This window comes from Grus americana, chromosome 2, assembly GCF_028858705.1.
Source record: "Grus americana isolate bGruAme1 chromosome 2, bGruAme1.mat, whole genome shotgun sequence".
In the NCBI taxonomy this organism is placed as follows: Eukaryota; Metazoa; Chordata; class Aves; order Gruiformes; family Gruidae; genus Grus; species Grus americana.
The window spans coordinates 150,614,160-150,639,517 of record NC_072853.1 but is presented as its reverse complement, the minus strand read 5'-3'; the positions used below and the strand labels follow the sequence as shown (position 1 = coordinate 150,639,517).

Below are 25,358 nucleotides of genomic sequence, written 5' to 3'. Positions count from 1 at the left end.
TTTAAAGCAATTTCTCAGTAATTCAAATTCCCACTAAGAGCTCCCCGCACTCCACATTATTTCTCAATCACAGCCGTAATTGTAGCGACGCTTTTTGTCCGCTCCGCCGCAGTTTATTTAAGGTGGCCCCGGGTGCGGAGCCGGGGGCTCCCCCACGCTTGAACGAGCCCCACGCTGCCGCCCCGCCACGAAACCCGCATGGGGACACGACTAACGGGGGGGGTCCCAGACAAGCAGGAGTCAACCCATCCCTGCCCTCCCCAGTGAAAAAACAACAACAAAAGGCTGTTAAAACAATTCGGGCTTTGTTTTTATCGCTTGAGCCTAAAGTTGAAAAAATCCCCGCAATACTCCCGCGCACACTTCTGCCAAATTTTCCTATTTTTATGTCCTGCAGGTAAGGGGAGAGACGCGGCAAATGGCCGCTCAGAGCTCCTATTTACAGGACGTTTATCGGGATTTTGGCTGTTAAATGGACTGGTTCCCGTTGCCTCCCTGAAGGGACGCCCCCCCCCCCCCCGCCCCGTCCTTCCCCCCCGCCCCGGCTGCCTGCGGGCTCCGCGCCCCACGCACCCCCGGTCTGCAGGGAGCAAGGGGCAACCCCCGGGGCCGTCACGCGTAACACGGGTGAAAAGGAAAAGAGCAAAGTCGCAAAGGTGGTGGAAAGGCTGCAAGTGAGGGCACACTCGGCAAGTCCGACGCACTGAAACATTAATTCTAAATCGGAAAAGGCGATTTAAAACCGCTGCACTGACAGCTACAGAGACGGGGCTGCTGGAGTATTTCATCATTTAGGAAAACGATTTCTGTCTCTGCTAGAAATTGCTCTGAACTGACAAAATACAGTCGCTGCTTCAATCTTTAACGTTTCAAGATAAAATGAAACGACAACTTTAATCAATGGATGTGACCATATAGGGTAGAAAATGAGCATGGCTATTACCTGTTTTAATTGCATACTTCAGAGTTGTTCTGCAGTTCAATAAAATTTCTTCCAAGGTCTGTGGCTGGTCTGCCAGCTCCCAGTTATATTCCTGGAGCAGCTCATTTGGGTAATGGAAATCGATAACTTTTGTTGATCTATCAAAACTTTTCACCACATACTGAAGTAAAATGTCCACAACATCTTGTAGGAAAGACATAGTTGTTATTTCTCCGTTGCATGCCGGCAGAAGATCTGGGAACGGAGAAATGAAAAGTTAACTTCGTTTTACGATCTTATACACAGATTTTGGACAAAGGCTTCTCCCATTTATGTTTAGAAAATCTTTTCACCGTGTTCAATAAAAATACTTTGTTTTCATATAATAAGCAAATCGGTAAGATTGTATTTTAAGGAATGTTCTGAAAGATATAGTTAAGTTTTAATTTCCAATCTAAAATAGTAAATTTTGCCCACAGTATATTTCAGACCAATTTTTAAGACAATGAGAGAGAGTGGGGAAACAAGAAAAAAAGGAAAACGAATCTCAGGAAAAATAAAGATTGGGAAACTAATGCTACAAGAAGCACTCTAAAAGCTGTCATTTGCTTTGCAATAATATACTTTCCCTGTGACTCTCTAATACAAGTAACTTGTTGACAATTTAACGCCTTTTTCCGAGGCGATGCTGCACGGTCTCTCAGTGCACACACTGACATCTTTTGTTTAAACTGAAGTGCAATGGCTCAGGCAGAGCCGAGCTGTAGTGGAACCCCCTAATTTGGGGTAACCCGGGAGCAGTCGGACAGGCAGCAGCTCAAACCCAGGGCATCTGCAGCATCTCTCCCACGGCGGGGCCAGGAGGGCACAGCTCGCCCCGGTCTGCCGGGCGAACGGGAGTGTTTCTGCGGGGAGCCGCGGTCCATTTAGTAGCGGAGACGCTACCACCAAGGTCAGGAAAGATAAAGTACAAAAATACCTCGAATTAAAATAAATGAGTAAGAGAGCGCTCTTTCTCCCTCCTCCCTTCAAACCTTAATTACATCGCAGGGACTTCAACGAGAAGGTCGCTGCTGTCAGGACAACTTAGAGCAACCTGCAGGCTCCAGCACGCCGATATTTTATTGCTTTTTTTTTTTGTTTGCTTTTGATGATGTTTTATTGTTCGGGGTTTTTTTTTTGGCGGGTCTGAGAAATGCCCAGCGCCCGCGGGTGCCGGGGAGCGCAGGAGCGGGCCGGGGCTGGGAGCGCGGCGCTCCGTGGAGCCGCCGCCCTGCACCGCCGGGACCCCCGGCCTCCGCGCACCGCGGGCGGAGGCAATTTCCCGACCGAACCGCTGGGGTGCTTTTTTGTTAGTTTTAGAGAAGCGGCACAGCCCGGGAGCGCCGTTACCTGTTGAGTGCAGAAAGGCGTAATTCACCTCCGCTTTTTGACAGCCGCAGGGTTTTTTGTCGCAGGTACAGGCCGGTCGCGGCTCCGCTGCCCCCGGGGCTGCTCTGGCGCCGGTTTCCACGGGCTTCTCGGCATCTCCGTAGAGCAGGGCTTGACAGCGACACGGACACACGGCCTCAGCACCGCGGCGTTACCCCCGTCCCGCCGCCCCCCCGCCCCGGAGCAGGGCCCGCAGCCGCCCGCCAGCGCTCCGCGGGCGCGCAGCCTTCGTCAGCCGCGGGCTGCCGGGGCCTCCCTGCCCTTACCGCAGAGTTTGTTTCCGATCCCTCCCGTGAACTTCTGGGCAACCTGACACCAGGCTCTGGCTGCAAGAGAAAATGGAGCGGAGGGTCCGTGAGGACGGGCGCGGGTCGGGGGCGCTTCGTCCGACACCCAGCATTGCTCCCCAAGACCCCCCTGCCGAGCCGAGCCGCACCGCGCCGGGCTAACGCCGTCGTCGGTCCCTCCCGCCCCGTCCCGCCGGTCGAGCTGCCACAAAGGGGTCTCCGGCGACCGAGCAGCGCTGCCGCGGCGGCTCCGCGGTTCCGTCGGGCCGGTCCCGCCCGGCTGCTCGGGGCCCCCCTACCTGTGCCGGGGCTCTCGGCGGCGGCGGAACCCTCCTCGGCCCCGAAGGGCCAGAAGCCGGAGCCGGGGCTTGCCATGGCGGAGGCGAACCGGCGGGGCGGGCGAAGAGCGGCGAGCTGCAGCCCAGGCGGCCTGAGCGAGTGTGCGTGAGTGTGAGTGTGCGGGTGTGTAAGTGCGTGCGTCTGCGCCAAGCGGCGGCAGGCGAAGGGGCGGGGGCGCCCCGGGCACGCGTGGGTGGGAGCGTCTCCCGTGGGCGCCCCCGGGGCACGCTACGCCGAGCTGCCGCGGTCGCTCCTCGCAGGTGCCGCGCCGCGGGCCCCTGATCCCCGCCTGGGACGGAGCGAGCGGCGCCCCGGGGGCCGGGGGACGTGCCCCGCCGAGGCAGGCAGCGGCGGTGGCGATTCCCGTGACGGTTCCCCCGCACCCTGCACCGAAGAGGCGGGGGGGGGGGGGGGCGGGAGGGGCAGACCCGAGCCCTAGGGGCAACCTGCGTTGGGGCTGCAGCTGCCTCGAGGGGGTCTGGGCGAGCGCGGTGCCTATGCCGCCTCCACCCCTCCGACGGCCCCGCAGCACGACGGCCTGGCGGCTCCCGCGACTGCAGCCCCACGGGGCGGGAGCGGAGGGCTGAGCCCCCCCGGCGCCGCCGAGCGCTGAGCGGGGGGGAAGGGTGATTTTCCGGCCCTTGGCGCGGGCGGACGCGGCGGTCCAGCCCGCTGCCCCGAGCGGAGAGCTGGGACACCGGTCCCTGAGGCTATGGGGATGCGTCCCTAATCCTGTGAGCTGCAAAGGGCCGAGAAAACCCCCCGCCCCTCACCCCCTCCTGCACCGGGGCACCCCCGCGGCTGACATGAGGGGACTCCCGGGCGGCGACGCCGAAGCCGGGACAGCCCCTGCTTCAGGCAGTGAGCATCGAGGGAGTCCCGGGGCGGGGACAGGACAGCCCTTCTGAGCACCCGCTGCCCCCCCGACCCGGCCCTGCCCGCGGCGACCAGCGGGGGCCCCGTCGGGCCGGCCCGTCGCGGAGGAGGCGCTGGTGGAGGGGCCCGTGCGGCCTGGGGCGGGGGCTTCCCCCCCCCCCCCGCTTCCGGGCGGGGCAGAGGGGTCTGGGCTGCGCTCGCCAGGAGCTGGCGGGAGGATCCTTGCACGACGCCGCGGCTGCCTGGGGGCGGCCCCTGACTGCTGCGCCCTGCCTGCCTTGGCATCTCTGCAGGCATCCCCCGTGCCCGCCCGGGGTCTCCCCGCAACCCCCGGGGTTAGGGAGCCGGGCGGAGCCGTCCTCCCCGCTCCAGCCCCGTGGGGGGCAGCAGCTCTCGGAGGCGAGACTGGAGGAGGAGGAAAAAAACCGCTCCTGTTCCGTTCCCGACGTGGTTTTTGAAGGCAACCAGACCTCCGCCTTCCACACAGCCGGTTCTCCGCGGGAGCATGGAGCCCGTCCTCGGCGTTGCTGCCTCTCCTCCCGCACAGGCCGGTTTCAAGCTCTTAGACGGGCGGCAGGCCGGACCGTGCCAGGCCAGGATCTGGCCTTGCCGAGAGTAGTGCTCCCCCAGGCCGCGCACTGTCTCTTGCAGCCAGGCCCTGGGGGTCCCAGGCTGTGCTCGGCCGAGGCCACCTCTCCGCTTTCTACATGCACCACATGATTACTAGGAGTGTGCCCCCCCCGCCCCCCCGAAATCTCAGGGCAACATCTTGATGTTTTTCAACGCTGCCCTGGTGGGAAAGTAAAAGAAAACCAGCCCAGACATCTCTGAAATTACAGGTCTCTTCCAGTCTCCAGATCACATCGGCTTCAAGGAAACGTAGACAGTAACTCAGGCTTTCCATGGTAAAAGCCTGCTGTGAGCTGTTTCGTGCCTTGCTCACTCATGCCCCAGTCCACAGCGTTTCGTCAGTTCTGGGTGTAATTCAGACGCAGCCAACTGTATCACTGCCTTGTGCATTTTTATTTACTTTACCGTTTTAATAATACACGAGAAAGCAACTCTAAAACATTTCAAAATTTAAACAATTTATCACATATTTTACATTGCAGCAAATTTTAATCTGGTGCACAGCCTTATAACTAGTCACAGATCAGGAAGCACTGGTTACCTGTCTCTGAGGAAAGGGCCAAGTGCGTGGGGGCAACAGACAAAAAATCAACCCCTGTGGCTCGCTGCTGCTCATAGTATTTAGGAGAGCTAAGCAAGGGAGCAGGATCAGGCCTTTGCACTGGCATCAGGAAATCTGCCTTCTCTTGCTTTGCAGCTGGGAACATGCAATTATGAATCCTGAAAGGAAGTGCAGCAATTATCTGTGTGGTTTCTGTGAAATAAGGTCTTTTGAATAAGGAATCGGGGGAAAATTTGAACACTGTGGCTATTGCTTTTATTTCCACTTAATTTCTAGTGGAACTGATTAAGAATGATCATTACATTTAGGCAGCAATCAACCAGAGAGCGTATTTCTATTCCTTTCTTGGCACCCCAGAGATTAAGATTCCTAAAAATCCAATGCAAAGGAGAACGAAGCAAATGCGATTTAAAAGTTCATCACTTAGTCACAAAGCTCAGAGGCAGAGGAGAGGGCTGGATATACTTCCCATAAGTGGACATCTCCAACAGAAAGATCATACACAGAATATTGACCTTTAAAACTGGCTACTAGCTTTACAGTAAAGTCAATAATGAAACAAACTGCCATAGTATGCTATCCAATTAATAACTGATGTTTGTTTTCATTAGAGGGACACTTGCCACAAATAGTTCATCCCAAAATTTAGGCATTGTAAACCTAAAATGAGCAGAAATTCCCCTATGGTGCTCTTGTAATTTTTTTTTCCTGTAAAACAATTTATTAGAAACAATAACTAAGCTTTTCTGAAGGTGCATATGGGACTTTGAAAGCTTAGCTAGGGAACTATAAACTATATGATCTATTTTAATCGGATGAGACTGATGAAATGCAAAAAAAGAAAGAAATATGCATTGAGGAAAGTAAACTAGATCTAAGCTGCTTAACGTCTAATAATTTTAAGATGTAGCAGTGGTATCTGAAAGAAAGCTGATTTTTATATTAGGTTTTTTTAAAGTATATGATATGTGACTGACAGTGTCCCTTTGCAACGGTGTTGGGCTGTAAACCACAGTAATTCACATTCACATGAACACACACGTTGTAAACTTGAAACATTGGAGATCAAAAAAAAAAAAAGGAAGCACATGGTATAAAATGATAAAAAAGATTATGCTAATAAAAGCCAAATGGCAGCAGGAACAGCAGCAGCAGCTAGAACTGCTGGATAAGGCGCCGGCGCTGTGAGGTCTTCCGCAGCAGTCGTCTGTAGTCATAGGGATTATCTTCAGTTTTACTCTCTTCCAGGGGGCTTTCTGCAACCCTCGACCTAGGGATTAGGTGCAGAAGTGTTTTAGAAATTAAAGTCAAAACATTTACTTTGGCAAACACTCCTAATCAACTGCTTAACCTCCACCCTCGGGGGCGGGAGGGGGATAAAAGCAGAAAGAAATAAAAAAATCAGCTGACTTTGCTAGGCCTCTTCCTGTGCTGCATAAAGCAGGCACCTCAGAACAAACACATTATATACTAAACGCAGACGAACACAGAGGAATAACATGTTCTTCTACAAAGGGGACAGAATAAAAGGACATAAAAACATTGAGAACATGGGGGTGCTGTGCAGTAGAGGTTGCCTGATGGTTACTGAACCAGATTTTCAGTTGGCATAAATTTGTTTGCTCTGTTTTTAACCTGCCTGTGGAGCTCACTGTAAGTGTCCATCTCTTTTTTTCTTTTTTCTTTTTTTTTCTTTACTTATTTTTTTTCGGATAGCAAGCTGCATTTTGGAAGCCACCTCTGACAGGCTGGAATGGTGACCTGGCACCAGGTGTTTCCATGGAGCAAGATTAAAAATAAAACTCCGTTATTTAAAAAGTATATTATTCTGAAATAATTACAAAAATTTGTAGTGTTCTACACTAAAGGTGTACCCCACCACATATCCTACACCAGCATTGAAAGTAAACTGCGAAATAAAAAATATTCAGTGATTCACTCCTGTAGATCAAAATGACTGTATAGTCCTTAGATCCAGGTGACCCCATTCAAGAGATACTGAAGTACAGAAATGCTTATTAATTGCATTCATCTGCCCTCAGAGGTAACAGTGTAAATTTAAAAGTTACACAGATTTTTTTTGCAATTTTTGCTAATTAGGATGCAATCAGAGCAGCACACAGTAAAAGGTAAGAAATCCCTTTTAGTGAGCTCAGCGGCAAAATTCTCATTCGTCTAAACCAGACCTCAGGGTTACAGATTTGGTGTAATTAACAACCCTAGAAATGCAACATTTTCCAAGGGATGTAAACAGTATAGTAATTCCAATATTATTACTTTTATTCCATGCCTTTCTAAACATCTTTCTAAACTAATTTAGAACCTACCTGAAAAAAAATGCCAAAAAATAAAATACGTAAGGGGCACAATACGTTCTACAAACATTTTCTCTAGTAGTATGGATACATTTTAAATTCAGCGATCATTCCAGGCTTAGTGTTTTCCTTAACCTAGATATTTTCCAAGTTTTTCTTACATATGTGAAGACACAAGAAGATACAAATATATAAAGATATGTAAATATGTGTTTGCATGTGCAATGTGTGTGGGTGCACTGGCAAGAATGAGAATATGAATTTCCTCAACCCAGCGGAGGTCACCCTCTACGAAATCTACTGGGAAGAGAGGAGGTCGAGCAAACCCTCGCTTTAGGGTTTTTCTCCTGGCTGTCCACCTTGGTGGAGTCTACCACAGGCACGTAAGCTGACACAGGACAGCAGGAAAAGGAGGCAGTCAAGCTGGTGTCTCATCTGTAGAAAGCAGACTCAAAAGTTCTGTGCATGTCCACCCTATTTAAAGCCTAACTCAGCCAGAAATACAAGTTTTAGGTTCTGCTTTATTTTAATTTGATTTTAGATCAGAGATTTACAGCAGCTGTCTGTCCATCTCATCTGGCACTTGGAAAGCCAAAAACTAGCAGGTAAGCTGAACACCAATTATACTAGCATTTGTCCCTGCTGCATAAAGATGGGAAATTTTCAGCTATACATTTAGAAGATAATTTGGCAAGATTCCATTAATAAAAAAATAGATTCATAGAATCATAGAATTGTTTTGGTTGGAAAAGACCTTTAAGATCATCAAGTCTACCCATTAACCTAGCACTGCCAAGTCCACCACTGAACCATGCCCCTAAGCGCCACATCTATGCATGTTTTCATGTGAAAGTATATATTTTTATGAATCTTTTGAATATCTCAACAAGGATATCCAACATTTAGTTTTTCCTATTATTATTTTGTATGAATTACCGCTCAGTAGCTCTTAAAATTGAAGTCCTGCGCTCAGCTGGGTGTCTCTTCTTTCTTGTGGTAGAACTGCTGTCCTTTGAGGTGGAATCAGTAGATGAGATTTCTTGGTAGTAGATGTCTAAATCTAGCACTTTGCTTAGACTGTCAATAAACAAGTACACTAAGTTAACAGTTTCACTTTTCAATATTATAGTCAACATTCAAAAATAAGACAACCAAGTATCATTATTAGTTGTGTTTATGTGTTGAGGATCTAACGAAAAATAGATAAGCACAAGAAATCAGTTTCTGAAATGTGACTGCTGTACGATGCAGATATTGAGAATTTTGAAATGCTAAATAGTTCTAGATGTTCGTAAAGCAGACATATATGACTGAAATTGTTTGGGTTTGCCAATGGAGAGGCATTTTTATGGTATAATTAATCTGACCTATTTTAGATATCTCTTTAAGGGAGAGATTAATAATTTTCCTAAAGATGACTATTTTTTTCTCTGAATACAAGAAGAGAGTGGCATAATCAAGTGCAATTTAATCTGTGGTTGAATGAAGGTAGATGCTGTGAGCACTTATTATGTGCAGATATGTCATGTAACTTCCTTTAAGGTACATATTTTAGATGCAGAATTTGTATTCTGCAACCTCAGCCAAGGATCTTGCATCTATGACCAGGCTACCGTAGCACGCATGCTACCGTACCATAGCAATGTCACTGGGGAGCAGCAAAAAAGCTTAAGTATAGAAACACAAATAACATAAAGCTATGATGTATGTCAGGAGCTGTGAACCAGGTCTACAGCACACCTAAGGATCTAAGATACAGAAGGGCAGAATATATCTATTGCTTCCTTTATTTCTGCAGAGATCCATCAAAATAGGTTAGTTACACTGTGAAGAAAAGACTTCTGGTTGAAATTTCAATGGCTACCCTTCTTTACCTGTTATTAATAATTATTGTTTTAATTTTTTATGATCTCTTTTCAAACAGTCATATGTTTTTTAGGAGATAATTTTAGCAGTCTTTGTATTTTTGCTAACAAAAAAGAACTGTTTGCTCATTTGCTTTGACTGGAATTTTAAGCACCTTCAATTATTTTCTGTGTCAGAACTATCTTTGATGTGGACCTTATCTTAACTTATTATTGTGCTTGTGTTGCCATGGTAAAGGGCCATGCTGTAGTAAAACTGAATGACTGAATTCTATAATGGATTTTTGTCATTGAAAATTGCATATTTTAACTTTCTATATGATGCCCTTCCTGTGAATCACCAAATTACCATGCTTTTTTTAATGCTTTATTCTTCTGGTTGAAGTACAGCTAAGAACTATTTCTAGAGTACTAAAACAACAATAGTGAGATAACGAAGAAAATTACCTTTCTTTTCTTGGTTTCCGTTTTTCATCTTGTATTGATTTCTAGAAAATACAAAATAATTTAAAAAATACTAAAAGGAAAGCTTATGCAAAGATACAATTCGTCAATATGTTAGGTAGGAGAATGTTGTATGTTTTTCGTTAAACGAAAATATAGAGAATCTAATTTGCTGAGCAAGTGCCCCAGAAAAATTTCTTTTCAGAATCTTTGAGACTGAGAATTGGATTAGCATTGCTACTCCCAAATTTCAGTTGCTATACTGTGCAAAAAAGCTAAAGTAATCGGGATCCGAACAAAAAAAAAGATCTAAAACTTTCAAATATCTACAGGTGTTTTAATGAAGTTGCCAATAGTACCTCACTGAGGCAAATTTACTGTGACGCCATGAGAATTTCCATGAATGCAGGCAACACAGTGAGAGCTGGAATAATCCTCTTCTCATTAATGTCACTGCAGTCTTGTCGCAGGTTTTAGTAGAACAAAATGGACATTTAAAAAGCAGTATACTAGGTGGCAAAAGCACCTTTAGGATACAAAACATCCAGAAATGCAGAGGAGAGAGATTTATAGGGAATGTGAATAATTTCTTATCTCTAATAGATTTCTGTCCCTACAGCCAAAACAATGCTATGCTGCAGCATCTCAAGCATCACACTTGAAAAGCAGTATTTTTAAGTGCAGATGGTCCTAATTTTGGTCTTAACTGTGTTTCTTGTGAACAAGTGAAAACTTATTAGAATTAGTGAATTGTACCACTGCAAAGTCACTGAGAACCAGAAATCCTGACGGACAGACACTTCTTATGCAGGTAAACGCACAAAACATAAAATTTCAAAATGATAGGCTGATCTAAAGAAATAAACCCCCAAATAAGCTTTTAGTGCCTTGTATAAACAATGGGCTATTGTCAGACTTCATTTATATCTGTGCACCACTTCAGCTCATTTGATACACAAGGAGATGAGTGAGAATGGAAGGCATCTAATTAATATCTGTAACATGTTGTGAGAGAAATATCTGTTTTTGCAGAAGACAGAGGAAATTTTTTTAAAAATGCACTCATCTTGTGTGCCTTCACTTTCAGGTGATTTGGGCTTCATCATCATCTGTGAATACCAGCAGGTCATGGAGAGTTTTAATAAGACAGAAAATTCATGATAGCTGGAAAAGCTGACTACCCTCAAGTTAGAGCTCAATGACTTGCCCAAGGTCTTCGAATTTTAAGAACTAGTAGGGCTCCTTTCTAAGCTTCAGTGTATAGAGATTTAGACTGAACTTTTCCCTTACCAGGGCTGTTAGGAAGACAGCCTTCTCTTTGTCGTGGCTTCTTGAAAAATACAACTAATTGAAGGTATTATTGATTAATACCTTGAAAAACTGCTGCTAAAAATTTGTTTAAAAATTCCCTGGCATTACTGCAGTTTTTGTTCGCACTGATGCGATGGCTGTTTTCTGATACGGAGTTGGCCATGTAACAGATTGGCTTTCAGAAAAGACTACGTTCCTGGCTGTATAGTCTCGGCTTTCTAAATATGCATTTACTTCAGAATTACACTTCACCTCAGAAATTTCCTAATACAGAATTCAGTGTCATGCCTTTCATTTCAGTCCTTTCTCTCACCAATCTTGCTTTCACAAAACAAATCTTATTCTTACATGCCAATTTATTTTTAAGAATATAATTTCTTTTCAGAATATCACTGTTCCAAAGCTGTGTTATTTCAAAGCCCCCCTAATAAAACATAGCTATATTTGTCTTTTTTGCTATGCCAGACACAACTCTCCCTAAAGGCCCTGGTGACACCTTCTGTTGAAAGGAGAAGCAATTGCTACGGTTAGTTTATTAGCCGGGCTCTCACCGGCTGTTAAAATAGGTCACTAAGATACAGGCACCTCGAGCAAATGAGTTTAATTGGTTTTTTGTTGGAACTGCTTTCTAAGCTGCTTTTACATTGTCTCTCTTTCTGCTTACTTTCTTGCCTTTCTTTCTGTATTTAAGGGCACTGAAGTCAAGAGTGGAAGGCAGCCCTTGGTATCTGAACTTGGACCAAAGGCTATATATAGAGACACTCAAATCCATTAGTCTCCTGAGCTGTTGGTATTTGCCAATTCCTTCATAATCACAATCTGACACATTTGTAAAGGAAGTTACAGTGTGCATACTAATACAGCCTATTTTAATATTTGCTCTCTCTGCAAGATCAAGCACTAATTTAGACACTCAAAATAGCTCTCCGAACGAACCTGTTTCTCTCTCGTGACTTACAAAGAAACTACGGAGACCGGGCACTTAATTTGGGTATTGAAAGTGCAAATGCTGCTTATGCATATAATGAATGTATGTATGTTTAAGTACAAAACTAAAAATTGGCCTGACCTAGGGCCCCAATCAGAGTAACTCTGAACCTTAATAATTTCAAATGTAGTTTGACATGTGAAGTTTGTGGCCTGCCTCCTTTCAGCAGGTCACAGCTTTTATGTTGTATTAGAAAGGAATAGAGGGAATCAGGCAATTAGAAAGTTTAGGTGGGAATTTTCTGGCAGTTTTAGCCCACAAAAGATTGCTAAACTCACATGTATTAGAGTGTAGTAGGTGGAGTCTTCTGGATTATTTAATGTTTTAGGCTTCCGTGGCCTCCTTGGGGGTCTCTGCATTGGGCGAGAGTCTTCTACTTTGGCCGCAACTGTAAAAAAGCAGAAGATAGCAACATTTATTTCTTCACTGAATGGGAGGCTTTTACAAAAACAGGAGAGAATTTCACCAAAGAGAGCAAAAAAATCCACGTAGCCACTTTTACTGCTTGCAGTAAGTCAAGAAAGCAACTGTTTGGGGCATTTCCATCACCAGATTGGAAAGTGGAATGGGTTTATCTGTTTGAGTCCTACTACCACATGGACACATGCCACGTAACAAATGTCAGGCTGGAACAGCCCAGCAGTCTGCCTAGCACAGGCTTCTCCTTCTGAAAAGGGCTGATGCTCCACATGCAGGAAAGGACTCTGAAGGGTAACGGCTACTGGAAGGCCACCATCTCCTAACAGGGACCTGGGTGGTGGGGATGATATTTTTTCAGACTCCAGTCAATCATTAAGGTGCCGAATGAGGGAACTAGCATTAGACCTCTGGTTCAGAGGTTAGTCCTCTATCATTGTGTAAATTTTCCCCAAGGTCTCCTGCTGAGGCTGTTCTGTTTCAAGCCAAATCATGTACCAGTGGGCAAGACAGCGTCACCATGTCCATCACATCCGGTGTAACCTACTTTAGTGTACGCAACTTATGGTCTATTTCTACAAAAACTTTCTGCAAACATGCAAGAAACGTTTTCATTCTAATGGAAATGAAATCAAGATTTTAACACAAAATGGAACTGCTGTCCTCTGGCAGTCTCCAAACTCATGGGTTACATTGCTTGGCACATGGGCAACTAGACAAATGTCTTGGATATTTGCTTGTTAAAAATCTATATGCAATTCTGATGGTGCTAAGATATAGGGCTGCTAAGGGTTCATAGGCTCATAGGTTCTGAGATACAGAACTGACTCTGGGGGCTGAGGAACCACAAATGCACAGCATAGTGAGCATGATCACCTTACATTTCGCTTCAGCTACAGGAAAAGTTAATAGGGGGCTCTAGCAATTCCTTCATGATGAAGGAGGTGGGGGTTGCAGGGCAGCAGAACACCTACAATAGAGATGGGTCATAGGGACACATACGGGGTGATGAATGAAGTCATAGCACAAGGTCTAGGTGTGATGAACCATGTGTCCAGGTACATTGCATTATCCAGTGAGGTTTTAGATTGTCCTTGTCCTATCATAGACATATTCAGAGGACAGTTCATGAGAAAAAACATCTCCTTACTCATAAATGAATATAGTGTGAGGGTGGAATGAGGATCTAGCTCTCAATGGATTACTGAAGTATGTTCTGCTGACCTAATCCTCTTTCACATGAAGTGACTTTAACTCCGTAACCCCAACGTGCTAACTACATGTGACTGAGTCTTAGAAGGAAGAATGTATTTTGTTCTCTAATGACCATCAGAAACCCTTTTACGTGATAAAACCCCCCCAACTCTCCCACGTACATCAGACATCTTTTTAATTAAGGAGGTGGCACAATCATTTAAAATGAGAAACGATCAGTAATACATCAGTGTTGACTCCTGCAAAATTAGCTGTGTAAGTTTTTTGTTAGGTGTGATAAATAAAGACTTGTAAAGGTCATCGATATACAGAGGCGGCAGGATGAATAATGTTAATTTAAATTGTAGTTGGATAATGATTACATTTATTGTTTTAGTTTCTTATCTGAAATGCAGACTGCTTCTCACATAATGAATGAACAAGTATCTTTTAACATTTTGCACTTAAGAAAACAATGGTGTTTTTCTAAGCCAGGGTACAGATAATTCATGTTAAACAATGAAATTATTTAGATGCAATAAATTCATTTCAGTAACCTGTATTAAATATAAATTCCATTCTTTGATTTGAATAGGTATAGCAGTCCTGACTGTGCTCTTACGTGGGCTGTTGTTACCCTGCTGCATTTCAAATGAGCCACCTGGAGTTATCTGAGTTTCCATTTGTGGACAGAGTACAGGCATATCTTCCCTATTTTAGTTTTAAACACAACAGGAGCCTAAACTGGAAACAATACCTTAAAAAAATCCCTTAAAATTCAGTGCAGTTGAATATAAACACCTAATCCCTTGTCCGTAGGACACTTTCAAAAATTGTGTCAAAGATCATGACTGCATGAAAATCTGGGAAAAAAAATGAAGCCAACTTGGGGAAATCCCAAGGAAAAGGCTCTCATAATAGCCAAATTTTTTTTTATTGTCCCCTAAGAATTCATCACTACGTATGCTGTTATTTAATTCATCAAACACATAAAGCATTCTAGATTACAATTATTCCAACTGAAATTACTTGTATACTTCTTGTGTACGTGCTCTGCAAAGACAACTCCTCTTACATTCAAAAAGCATCATTTTGACAATGATTAGGGTTTCAGAAAAATAGCTTTTCGTCTCGGCTCGTGCATTGTACATATATACGAGCTATGCAAAAGAACTGAGGGGACAGAAATACCACGTTGGGGCAGACAGCCTTCTAAGCTTGGACCTCTATCGTTCCTTTTTAAAATTACATAGAGCGCTGAAAATGCAATTCTGAGTTTTGTCTCCAAATTATGCAGTAAGTAAAAAATAATTTGATGGGTTTAGCTTGCTTTGTTTCACCAGAAAGTCAACCTGTGATTTCCTTCTGCACTTAGATTTGTGTGTTTATTGCTACTGAAACAAAGCTGCTGTGGCAGTTGCTTGTAATGGGTAACTCACCACACCAAGTAAAATTTGCTTTTTCATTAGTTGCTGATAATTCCAGAACTCATTGACTTCGTAGAGTTAAAGGTGGAAGGCAAATTAGATAACCAAGTCTGATAAATGACGGGTTTGATGCGCTTGTTTTCCAGATGGCCTATACCTTTCTGCAGTAGGCAATGAAGCAGAAAGAAAGAGTAAAATCATTCACTTATTAATAGGCCAATTATGTTGCTTTTAGAGTCCATTACAAAGAAAAGGTTTTTACTGAAGCTCAGTCTCTCCATAGTAAAATATCTTACAGGTGATTTTTCCTTAAGACTTCAAGTATCTCTAGCAAGATGTGGCCTTGCGCTTTATATGTAAAAGGAAAACTGATGCTTTCTATCAAACAAACATTTAAATACCTACGTTACAACATTGATACAAAACCCATTCACAACAGTAGCTGTCAGAGCACTTAGGAAATGTCAGGTTGGCACTATCATCGCTGTCCTACCAGCAGGGTAAGTGAGATGCGCAAAGCAAGGCACACTGAGACTTGCTTAAGGTTCTGCCCCAGCTGGTCACTAGCACAGCTGAGGAGCTGGACTGAAGCGCTGCGCTGAGACTCCTGGCCCTGCAGCCTGCCCATGCCCTGCAGTTACATCTGCCTGCAGAGGTGCCATCCGTGCTGTGACATGTTCCCGGGCCTTCGAAACAACGTGTAGGAGAAATTGGAAACAAAAACATTTGATGCTACGCAGACACTCCTCTTTAAAGGTTTTACCAACAGGAAGATGAGTTGAACAAGTTGAAAGGGAGAAGGATTTTCCTCAAACTGCTCAAGTGCGTGCAGTCAGTACTCAGTCAAAAGAAAGAGGTTTTGCTCTCATGACATGGATGCTTTGCTTTTGAACCTTAACAGTGAATATCAGCCACGCTGTAACCCATGCCCAGGAAGTTGTATCTCTCTGCTGCACAAACCTGAAGCAGATTGTCAAAACATCTGTTTGATCAAGTGATGATGGAAAGTTTAATGAAAATTTAATAAAAGTTAAGGTCATTCTCCATGAGAATGAATGAATTACAGAGTTAAGGGTCAGCAAAGGTGTGTGAAGAGTGTGGCTGTCATGTAACATTAAAGAAGGTTTAGCAAATCTATGGAAAATTCCTTATTCTTATCAGTATCTCAGCTAGCTCGTTTAACACTACCTCAAACGTTCCTACATAAGTTGCACACACACTCTTCAACTCTGCGGTGTTCAGTTACAAGGCGTTACTACTTTCATACTCAGCTCTCACTGAAAGCTCCAAATACACTGAAAAAATAAGAAAAGGGATAATGAAATTTAGGACCAGCTCATTTAATGTATGTGTATCCTGCACACTACCACAAACTACGGAAACTGCAGAGAGCTGCATGTTCTTGAAGCATTCAAGTATGAGCAAGAAATGAATAAAGATGAGTCAGTATCAACAGCCCTTTAGGTTGAACTGTGTCTGCACATTCTGACATACAATGATAAGCTTGGAAGACAACAATCTCGAGGAATCAACATCCATGGATGCGAATGTAAATTAACGTATGACTTACAACAGATCTTATACTGAAGACTGGAGAAATAGTGTGGTTACAGCTGTGATAAACATCTAAGTGATGAAAGGTCTCTATTTATTAGGCCACCTGGAGAAACAGATAAACCCGTCTTCAGGTCATTTAAGTGAAATGTTATGTGTTTGATTCAGTACTGTTCCACATCTTATGGGGACAGGAAGTATAAAGCCCATAATAAAGCAGAAAAACAAGAGTAAGAGCAGTAATTGTATGGGTTTTGTAGAGGGGCTGGGAAGTAATCAGAAAAATGCAAATATAGTAATTGGAATTCCAGGACTTGATAGTGAGAAGTGAACAGCTATTACTGCTTACAACATTTATGTGCATACCTTTTTACTGTCCTAATTGTACACAGTATGAGGATGTAATTACTCAAGGTTGGGATTTGCACATAGAAAAGCACTGCTCTTTAACATTCTGGCTAGTAATTTTTAGGCATTGTTTATTCATGGGATGTTTACAACAGCCAGATTTAGAAATTACAGTTGATGCATGCAAATGCTTAGTAATCTGGAGAAAACAGAGGGATTATTCTGGCGCAGGCCTAGAACAAGGAACTGCAAGAGACCGAGAACTTTCCAACTGCGTCCAGCAGGAGTGGAGAGTGTTTGATTTCTCACATCTAAGTCCTGCTAGCCCCACTGAGGGAAGTGGTTTCATTCTCTGGCCGACACTAATACTCTCACTTTGAAGAGTCTGGTGACCTGGGATTACTGCTATTAGGAGAGGATGTTTAAGGAAAATGGCTGTACTCCACTTCCATGATCTCCTAAATCTTACGTTCTGCATGGATCTGACCAGCTCCCAACACACATCTTCTACATTCTGGCCGCACGGTGTCCAAAGGGACACTCCAGTAGCTGAGAATGACCAAACAGCAGAAGCACTTGACTACCCTGCTTTTCTCCAGTCCCATGCCTTGGTGCTCCCTGGCTGGCCACTCACTTGCAAAGAAGAAAGACCAGCCAGTGAACGCTGCTCTGCACACCCAGTGCTACACTGGCTCCCTCCTCCTTGCAAAAGCTGCCCACGAAACCCATGCAAATAGTGCTGTGGCAGCCTACAGCAGGAGGAATCCTGGATGAAAACCCTGCCTGTCTCACTGCTTTGTGTAGCTGAAAAGGTCCTCAGCTGCACCGGAGTTCCTTGTACCATGTGGATTTCATTCTACATATAGAAAATTATCTTCCTGAGATTTTGTACTTGAACCGTCATTTAATACTTACAAGGATGGGCGCCATTACTCATCTGGAGAAAAAAGGAAAAACTTTGCTCCTGTAATGATCAGATTCCCCTCACTTTAGGCTTTAACCTCAAAAAACTTGACAGTGGCTATTTGTGCATCTATTCTGACACCACCGTTAACCCAAGGCTCACTAGCAGTCCAAAGGTGCCGTCCTGGGATGCAGCCATTACATTTAGCTGAATGCATTTAGCAAGCAAATATAACCTACTCAGAAATTTGAGCCACAGGGAATATTGTTTATTCCAGAAACCTTGTGCAGTTTGCTTTGTGCATTTTTATAACTACAAATAAATTCACTTAAGAGCAACTTAACCTTGTGGATTTAAGATTCATTTAACCTTTTTGCTCATATGTTCTTTAAACTGCAGGCTTTGCATTTTTATTAAAATAAACAGTTTTGAAAATCTGAACATTTGTTACAGTATGCCATCCAGCTGCCTCACAGTTCCTCCCCTTCTGTGGGTAGCAACATAATAAAATATTTTATCAGAGGAGCTGGTAAATTCTCAAACTGACCGGCAGCCACCTACCCACAGATGAAGGTGGACAAGTATTCCTATCTGGCATACAGCTATAAAATACAATTCATGGTCTATAGCTGTAAAATGACATATGAAACTAGTGAAGCTAAGAAGTGTATATAAATGTAAATGACCAAATTAATTAGAAATAGGTAAATACTACATGATTTAAAGAACAGCTAAAGCTCAACAATCATTGCTTTCCTAAGGGTAGAACAGCAAAGGTAGCCCTAGAGGGAAACTTGCAGTAAAGGCATAGCCTTCTGCAAATGTGTGTATATAACTGTACTGTAACATGTAAGGTAGGCAAGAAGACAGGAAGGCTCCTCCCTGTTTAATAGAGAGTGGATCACTCACCATGTCTACCTGCCTCGCTTTAGCCTGATAGTCTGCAGTACATTACCTGAAGTCTTTGTGTGACTGAGTGGCTGGGCCAGGTGCCCACTGTCTAACTGTGTTGCAGAGAGTGGAACGTCACATCATGGCCAGGAAGGCTGGCAGAACACAGGGTTTGACTAGAGCCCAGCCAGCCTTCCTTCTTGTTTTTTCAATGTTCAATGTCTGGAAAAAAGTCACCTTCGTTACAGTCATCACGAGGAGCCACACAAGTTGTACAAGGCACTTGGGTCAACAACAGAACAGAGCAAACACAAACCAGGGCTGCCCAGCTCAGACTGGTTGGGCAAGAAGGGTCAAGGAGCCAGACCCAGCTCAAAGTGTAATGCTGCCCGTTGTGTTGAGGGAAAGTTGGCTGCAGGAAAATTGGGAACATGAGTTCTAATGAGAACTGGATGAGGACTGAGTTTGGGGTGGTTTGACTTACTGGAGCAGAGCATTCAAGTGAGTAACTAGCCGGACAGCAGTTGACAGGCTGGAATGGCTAGTTTGGTTTGAGATAGAGGGGGCCAACTCCTGCTTTACAATGTTTAAGGGCAGGTATCAGTAGGTACAACAACTTTAGCTGACCACTGCTTTAGTGGCACATTTCTCTGTAGTGAGTTCAGTCATAGCTTCTTAGTCAAACAGCACCCACCATTCCATCTTAAATGCAGTCACCTTTGAAAAGAGTAACTCCTCCTGAGCTCTGTATTCACCTTGCCTAAGCAAAACCCAAGTGTGTGTCTACCATATTTATTTTGGAAAAAAAATTTTGCAAAAGATCTGCATGAGCCATCTTGAAATGAGCATGCCTTGACTACAAATTATGTTTTTATCTATATGAATATGAGCATTCAGGACTCTCTTTTTGGTGCTTCCTACTGTTTTAAAGTTATGATTACTATTGCTGACAGTTTTTGCAAAAGGCAGTCAAGATAGCAAACGTTTAATTTTTACATCTGTAAGAGAAAAAAGGGGGGGACTTGTAAGTCATCAGAATTTCTGTAAAGATTCTTCCTGGTGCACAAAAGAACTATGTGCTGTCATGTCGCACATACAGACATTTGTCAGGAGAAAACAAAGAAAATAAATCCTCCTTTTGTTAAGACCACAACATTAGCTTGTAAAAAAATCTTATTTCCTTCTTTTTATTAAAATGAGGCAGAAGACCTGATCTCTTATGCAACGCAACAACTGCTTCAATGTTGTCTTAAAAAGCAGTTCAACCAGGCCAAGTGCAAGGTCCTGCACGTGGGTCGGCACAATCTCAAGCACAACTACCGGCTGGGCGAGGAATGGATTGAAGGCAGCCCTGAGGAGAAGGACTTGGGGGTACTGACTGATGAGAAGCTCAACATGAGCCAGCAGTGAGCGCTTGCAGCCCAGAAAGCCAACCGTGTCCTGGGCTGCATCAAAAGAGGTGTGACCAGCAGGTCGAGGGAGGGGATCCTGCCCCTCTACTCCGCTCTTGTGAGACCCCACCTGGAGTACTGCGTCCAGCTCTGGGGGCCCCAGTACAAGAGAGACATGGAGCTGTTGGAGAGAGTCCAGAGGAGGGCCACGAAGCTGATCAGAGGGCTGGAGCACCTCTCCTATGAGGATAGGCTGAGAGAGTTGGGGTTGTTCAGCCTGGAGAAGGGAAGGCTCCAGGGAGATCTAATTGCGGCTTTCCAGTATCTGAAGGGGGCCTACAGGAAAGCTGGTGAGGGACTGTTTATCAGGGAGTGTAGTGACAGGACAAGGGGTAATGGGTTTAAGCTGAAGGAGGGTCGATTTAGATGAGATGTTAGAAAGAAATTCTTTACTGTTAGAGTGGTGAGGCACTGGAACAGGTTGCCCAGAGAAGCTGTGGATGCCCCTTCCCTGGCAGTGTTCAAGACCAGGTTGGATGGGGCTTTGGGCAACCTGGTCTAGTGGAGGGTGTCCCTGCCCATGGCAGGGGGGTTGGAACTAGATGATCTTTGAGGTCACTGCCAGCCCAAACCATTCTATGATTGTATGGTTCTATGATAATGGCACTTAGTTTTCCATTTCACATCTGTCTTCTCTTGCAGTTTTTGGTATTGGAAACAGTTTGAACCTCATAGATTGTCTACTAGCAGCCAGTTTGCACTTAGAAGTTTAGGTTTTGTAAACACCAAGCCCTCATTTTAGCAGCTTGCTCATTTGAGAGGACTGCAAAGTGGGGGTGTAGTACTTTTAGGATCTCTTCAGTGTAGCCATGGGAACAGAAAGAAGTTTCAGCATACACGACAACTGAATCCGCAATGTTATAGTGAAAATTGTACAGTTAGCTCTGGGCAGTGAGAGACAGTCCTGGATCTGATCCCAGCTGAGCAGGGGTGAGCAGAGATCTTCCCCAAAGGCAGTGCAGTGGCACGGGCTGGCACAAGGCGCCCTGCAGAAGTGGACACCCACCCAGTCACCTGCCACGTTTGCCCTCATCTTCCTCCACATCTGTGGCCCAAGTCACAGCCTGAGGAAATCCTCTGTGATGTCTGTTCCAATTGAAGAGGTTTGAGCAGCTCAGTCAGCTCTTTGTGGACCTCTCCCTGGGGCGCAGGTCTTAATGATCTGCAAGCTCTGAATCCCGAGTCTTCTACCTTTATTCTCTCAGTGCCACCTAACCTGCTCCAAGCATGCTTGCATTTTGGGAACCCCCACTGCCCACAATAACTGGAATATAAATAACTTTGGAGTATATCTTCAGGGGTAATGTCTTCTTAAGTGAGTTAAATGGATGCCACTTTTATTAATAAAAGTTTACTTGTAATTTTAAGGAGATACCCACAAATATGGGTAAGAGTTACAAGTTTTGATAGCCTCGGTTGCATTTGTGGATAGCTAAAACTTTACTCAGCATAAAGGTGACAAACTTTGGTAAATTGTTTGACATAGTACCTAAAAAATTTTTTTTCTTTTTAAAACAGTCCCCTACCTCACCAATAGCACGCACAGTTGAGCAACACATGAGTAAAAAAGAGACAATGTGGAATTTTTACCACAAAAGTATTTCTAGAGATGCTATGTCTAGGTCTCACAATGATTCATTTACCAATCTTAAGCAGCACTGAAACAAAATACCAATAAAAATGGTAAATAGGTAAATCCCAACCAGCCTTGGATATTTCTCTGGAAACTACGTTCCAGACATATTCTGATACAGGGTTTAGTATGAAAATGAACAGCCCAAGTTATGAGAAGCCAGAGCTAACTCATCTAGTAGTTCCCTGGCCTTTAAAAACATGACTAGGAATTGCTGTTTACAAATAAAAATTCTGCTAACAGTAAGGTTCAACATTACCTGACTGACAAATATGAGAAGAAAGTCGGCCATTAGCTTGCTTATCTTTGGACAGCATCACGGGTCTCAGCTGATGTGACAATATCATTTCATTCAATTTCTGCTGCAATGCTAAGTAGTCTTCGGATAATTTTGATATCTGAAAAGTATAACATAGGATTTTACACTATTATATAAATAAGTATATGTTCCAAGGTAATTAAAGGTAAAATAGTGGACTAGAGAATGAATTTAAAAGGTATTTCTCCACTTACTGCAGTGTAGGCCCTACCACACTTACCTCCCCATCCCCCTTAAAAAAAAAAAAAGAGAAATAAAGAAGAAAAAAAAAGACACGTAGGAAACTCCAGACTGCAGCCCAGTCCTGCAGCTACTTCATATCGGTTCACACAAGTGAGTAGACAGTGCCTTGCTGATGCAAAAACTTCTACAGCTGTAGGCATACTTCTGTGCAGACGTGTGAGCCCCTGACATTGACACAGCAACTTTTAGTTTCATTTACAGAGACATTTCACAAGTTTGCTGAATTAAGGGCCTTGCCTGGTAAATGCACGTTTCAACAAAGGCAAAGCTTCTACGTTTAACCTAAACCAGGTTAAAACTAACGTAACTTTTTGCCAGTGCTCTTTGTCTTTCCCTCCTTTCTGAAAAGGGTATTTTCTCTTGCAGCCCAAAATACACATTTTACTAGAACACTCATTACAAAATCTCAGTCTCAGTTTAGAGAGTAAAACCTTGGTGCCATTGAAGCCAGTAAAATAACTTTGCTATTCTGTCATTGCTCAGAGTATTACGCTCAACACGTGTAGCTTTAGAGCTTCTTACCTGTCGTGAAAAGGCTGCCAAATCGCAAGCCTCTTTCTCTGAGTCTCCCTTCAGTGTCTTAGAGTCTTCAGCCTCTGTGTGGGTGCTTTCCCTATCTTTTGTTGTTTGGGGGTCATTATTTTGAACATGCACTGCTTCTGTTGGCTCCTTTATAGTCTTCTCTTGACTTTTGCAAGGTAGTTTCCCTTCTTTTCTGAGTTGTCCCCTCCTTCTGTAACCCCGGTAACTGCTCTGAATAACCACTGCTGCCTTCTCTTTGTCTGCTGAATCTTGTTTTTCAGCCTCAACTTGCTTCCCTGAGCCTCTTAGTGACTCTTTTCTTGTAATTCCTTTACATCCCATAGGCATCACTGCTTCATGTTTCAAGTGGTTTCTTTCCACATCCCTGTCAGTCCTGGGCTGGACCACAGCAGATTCTTGCCCACCTGAACTGAACGTGTCTTGATGATCTTGTTCTTGCTGGGCACCAGGTTCAGTTGTGATTTTGACAAAAGATTTTCTGGACACCTTTTCCAAAGAGGCCTGTTCTTCACCTTCACCAACATGTTCTACTGCAGGATTCTGCTTCACAGAAGCTCCCTCTCCTTCAGTAGGCGTTTTCTGTTGCCCCCGTACATTCCCTGTGTCACTGTACCCAGAGCACTCGTTGTCAGTAACAGCATCAGATTCATCTTGAGTCTCCTCGTTTGCTGCTTCTTCCAGTGTATCATTCTGAGCTGGCTGCAGTTGTGCTTCAAGGAATTCCACAGCAGATAATTCTTCCTCTGCTATTTTTTGGTGCTGTTCCTTTATTTTTTTACGGACTCTGTAGCCTCTGTAATGGCTCTGAACAATGACAGCTGCTTCTTCTTCTTCTGTTTTAGGAAGGACACTCTTCACTCCAGCTGGACTTTCCTCATTATCTTGAAGTTCTTCATCCTTTTCCTTTTCACTAATGGCTGCTGCATTTTCAGTTTGTTTCTTTCTAAGTGATTCCCTGAATGGAATAGAGTTTTGGGCAAAAATTATAGCTGAAGGAGATGAAGGATAGTGACAGCTTTACAACTACCTTTGGTGGTGTTTGTGTACTAAACGACAATTTGATACATTGCAACATGGGAAAGATTTAGTGCATATAGCTGGAATTAAAGACAGCAAACCAATTCCTGTCATTCTGATGATTATTATTTCTTAAAGTGAAAAGGGACATCCCTGTTAAACTCTTTACGGAAAATCGCTAGGGGGACAATCTAGGCTGCATGAGGGCTGATAAAACAGTAAAGAATCAATTTAAATGTCAACGAAAACATAGCAAAGTGCTACTCACTCCATTTCAGAGATTGGGACTGCAACCACATTGCAGAGATATTTAGAATGTGATTCACCTCACCTGAATTTTAGCTGTTTGATCTGAGCAAGACCGCTGTCATCACCTATGCTTATCTCAGTGACTTAAGATGAGAAGAACAGTTCCTTGCAGATGCCTATTTCTTGCTCTCGTCTGAGCACTTTTTATGATGAGCTAGTTCCAAAAAGAGACTGATCTACAGATTACATTAACATTACAGGTAAGCACAATATTGTTGATCTTTCCCCAAAATAATGCCTTTATTCCCTGGGCTTAAAAATATGAGGAATTTGGCTACCGACATTAAAAACCTCCATGTAAATATACATTACCTCTGCATACATATGTAGAATAATCCTAATTTGCTACACTTTTAGTTTACATTGCTGTTCCTCAGCTGTATAGTTACTGAAAAGGGACACATTTGAGTGACATAAAAGACAGCAAATAACACTACCTCCTTCTTCTGAAGATCTTCCTCTCCTTATATCCCCTGTAGTGAGACTGAATTGTTACTGCTGCTTTGTTTCTTGCCTCAGTTAGTTCTTTTCTCTTCTTCCTGAGTAAGTATCCTCTGGCAACTGATACAAATTGTAATATAAAACAACCTTAGGCAACAAGCAGTAGGTGTCCCACACATTTCAGAGTGTCAAATGATAATAGCATTAAACAAAAAACCAGTAAGGAAATATGGACTGGGGTGATTATTATGATTACGTTTTATCTGAAATTATTCTGTCCCACAAAACTTCTTTGAGATTTCAGAAAGCTGTACCCATTCTGCACAAGGATACAAACAAGCTCTTTCTTTGTATTTTATTGGACTAAAGAAAATACAGGAAGATGCAGAATGAAGCAGAAGCATAGTGCTATAGAAGTGCCTCTAGAACACAGTGCTCTCAGCTTCATGTACCTGCTTCGCCTGATTCAGGCAATTGATTTGACTCAGTCTTTCATTTCCCTGGAAAACACCTGATTATCAGGCTATAGAGATTACCAGGCTCACTTCTGGCACAGGCTTGGAATTAGCTGAACATTCACTAGATCAGAGAGAAACTGAAAATTTTATAGCTCAGCAGTTACAGAAGACTTAGCTCATGCTCCTTTTGCAAAGACTTGTTAGTCAAAATGAAAAAGCTGAGCATGAAAGATGTGTTA

General features: G+C 43.9%; 2 protein-coding genes across 2 annotated transcripts in view; both read right to left on the bottom strand.

Annotated features, from left to right (window-relative positions):
- Window positions 1-3,687, bottom strand: part of GAD2 (glutamate decarboxylase 2) — a 43,258-nt gene extending 39,571 nt beyond the window's left edge. Inside the window, exons 1-4 of the mRNA XM_054818097.1 lie at window positions 2,940-3,687; window positions 2,620-2,679; window positions 2,315-2,464; window positions 944-1,177 (exon numbers count right to left, since the gene is read on the bottom strand). Of these exons, the coding sequence (XP_054674072.1) occupies window positions 944-1,177; window positions 2,315-2,464; window positions 2,620-2,679; window positions 2,940-3,015 (520 nt within the window). The 5' untranslated portion in view covers window positions 3,016-3,687. The remainder of the gene's footprint in view (window positions 1-943; window positions 1,178-2,314; window positions 2,465-2,619; window positions 2,680-2,939) is intronic.
- A 2,031-nt stretch (window positions 3,688-5,718) lies between these two features.
- Window positions 5,719-25,358, bottom strand: part of MYO3A (myosin IIIA) — a 121,633-nt gene continuing 101,993 nt past the window's right edge. The window contains exons 30-36 of the mRNA XM_054816423.1: window positions 24,658-24,781; window positions 22,874-23,849; window positions 22,049-22,187; window positions 12,249-12,358; window positions 9,675-9,715; window positions 8,299-8,439; window positions 5,719-6,317 (exon numbers count right to left, since the gene is read on the bottom strand). Of these exons, the coding sequence (XP_054672398.1) occupies window positions 6,203-6,317; window positions 8,299-8,439; window positions 9,675-9,715; window positions 12,249-12,358; window positions 22,049-22,187; window positions 22,874-23,849; window positions 24,658-24,781 (1,646 nt within the window). The 3' untranslated portion in view covers window positions 5,719-6,202. The remainder of the gene's footprint in view (window positions 6,318-8,298; window positions 8,440-9,674; window positions 9,716-12,248; window positions 12,359-22,048; window positions 22,188-22,873; window positions 23,850-24,657; window positions 24,782-25,358) is intronic.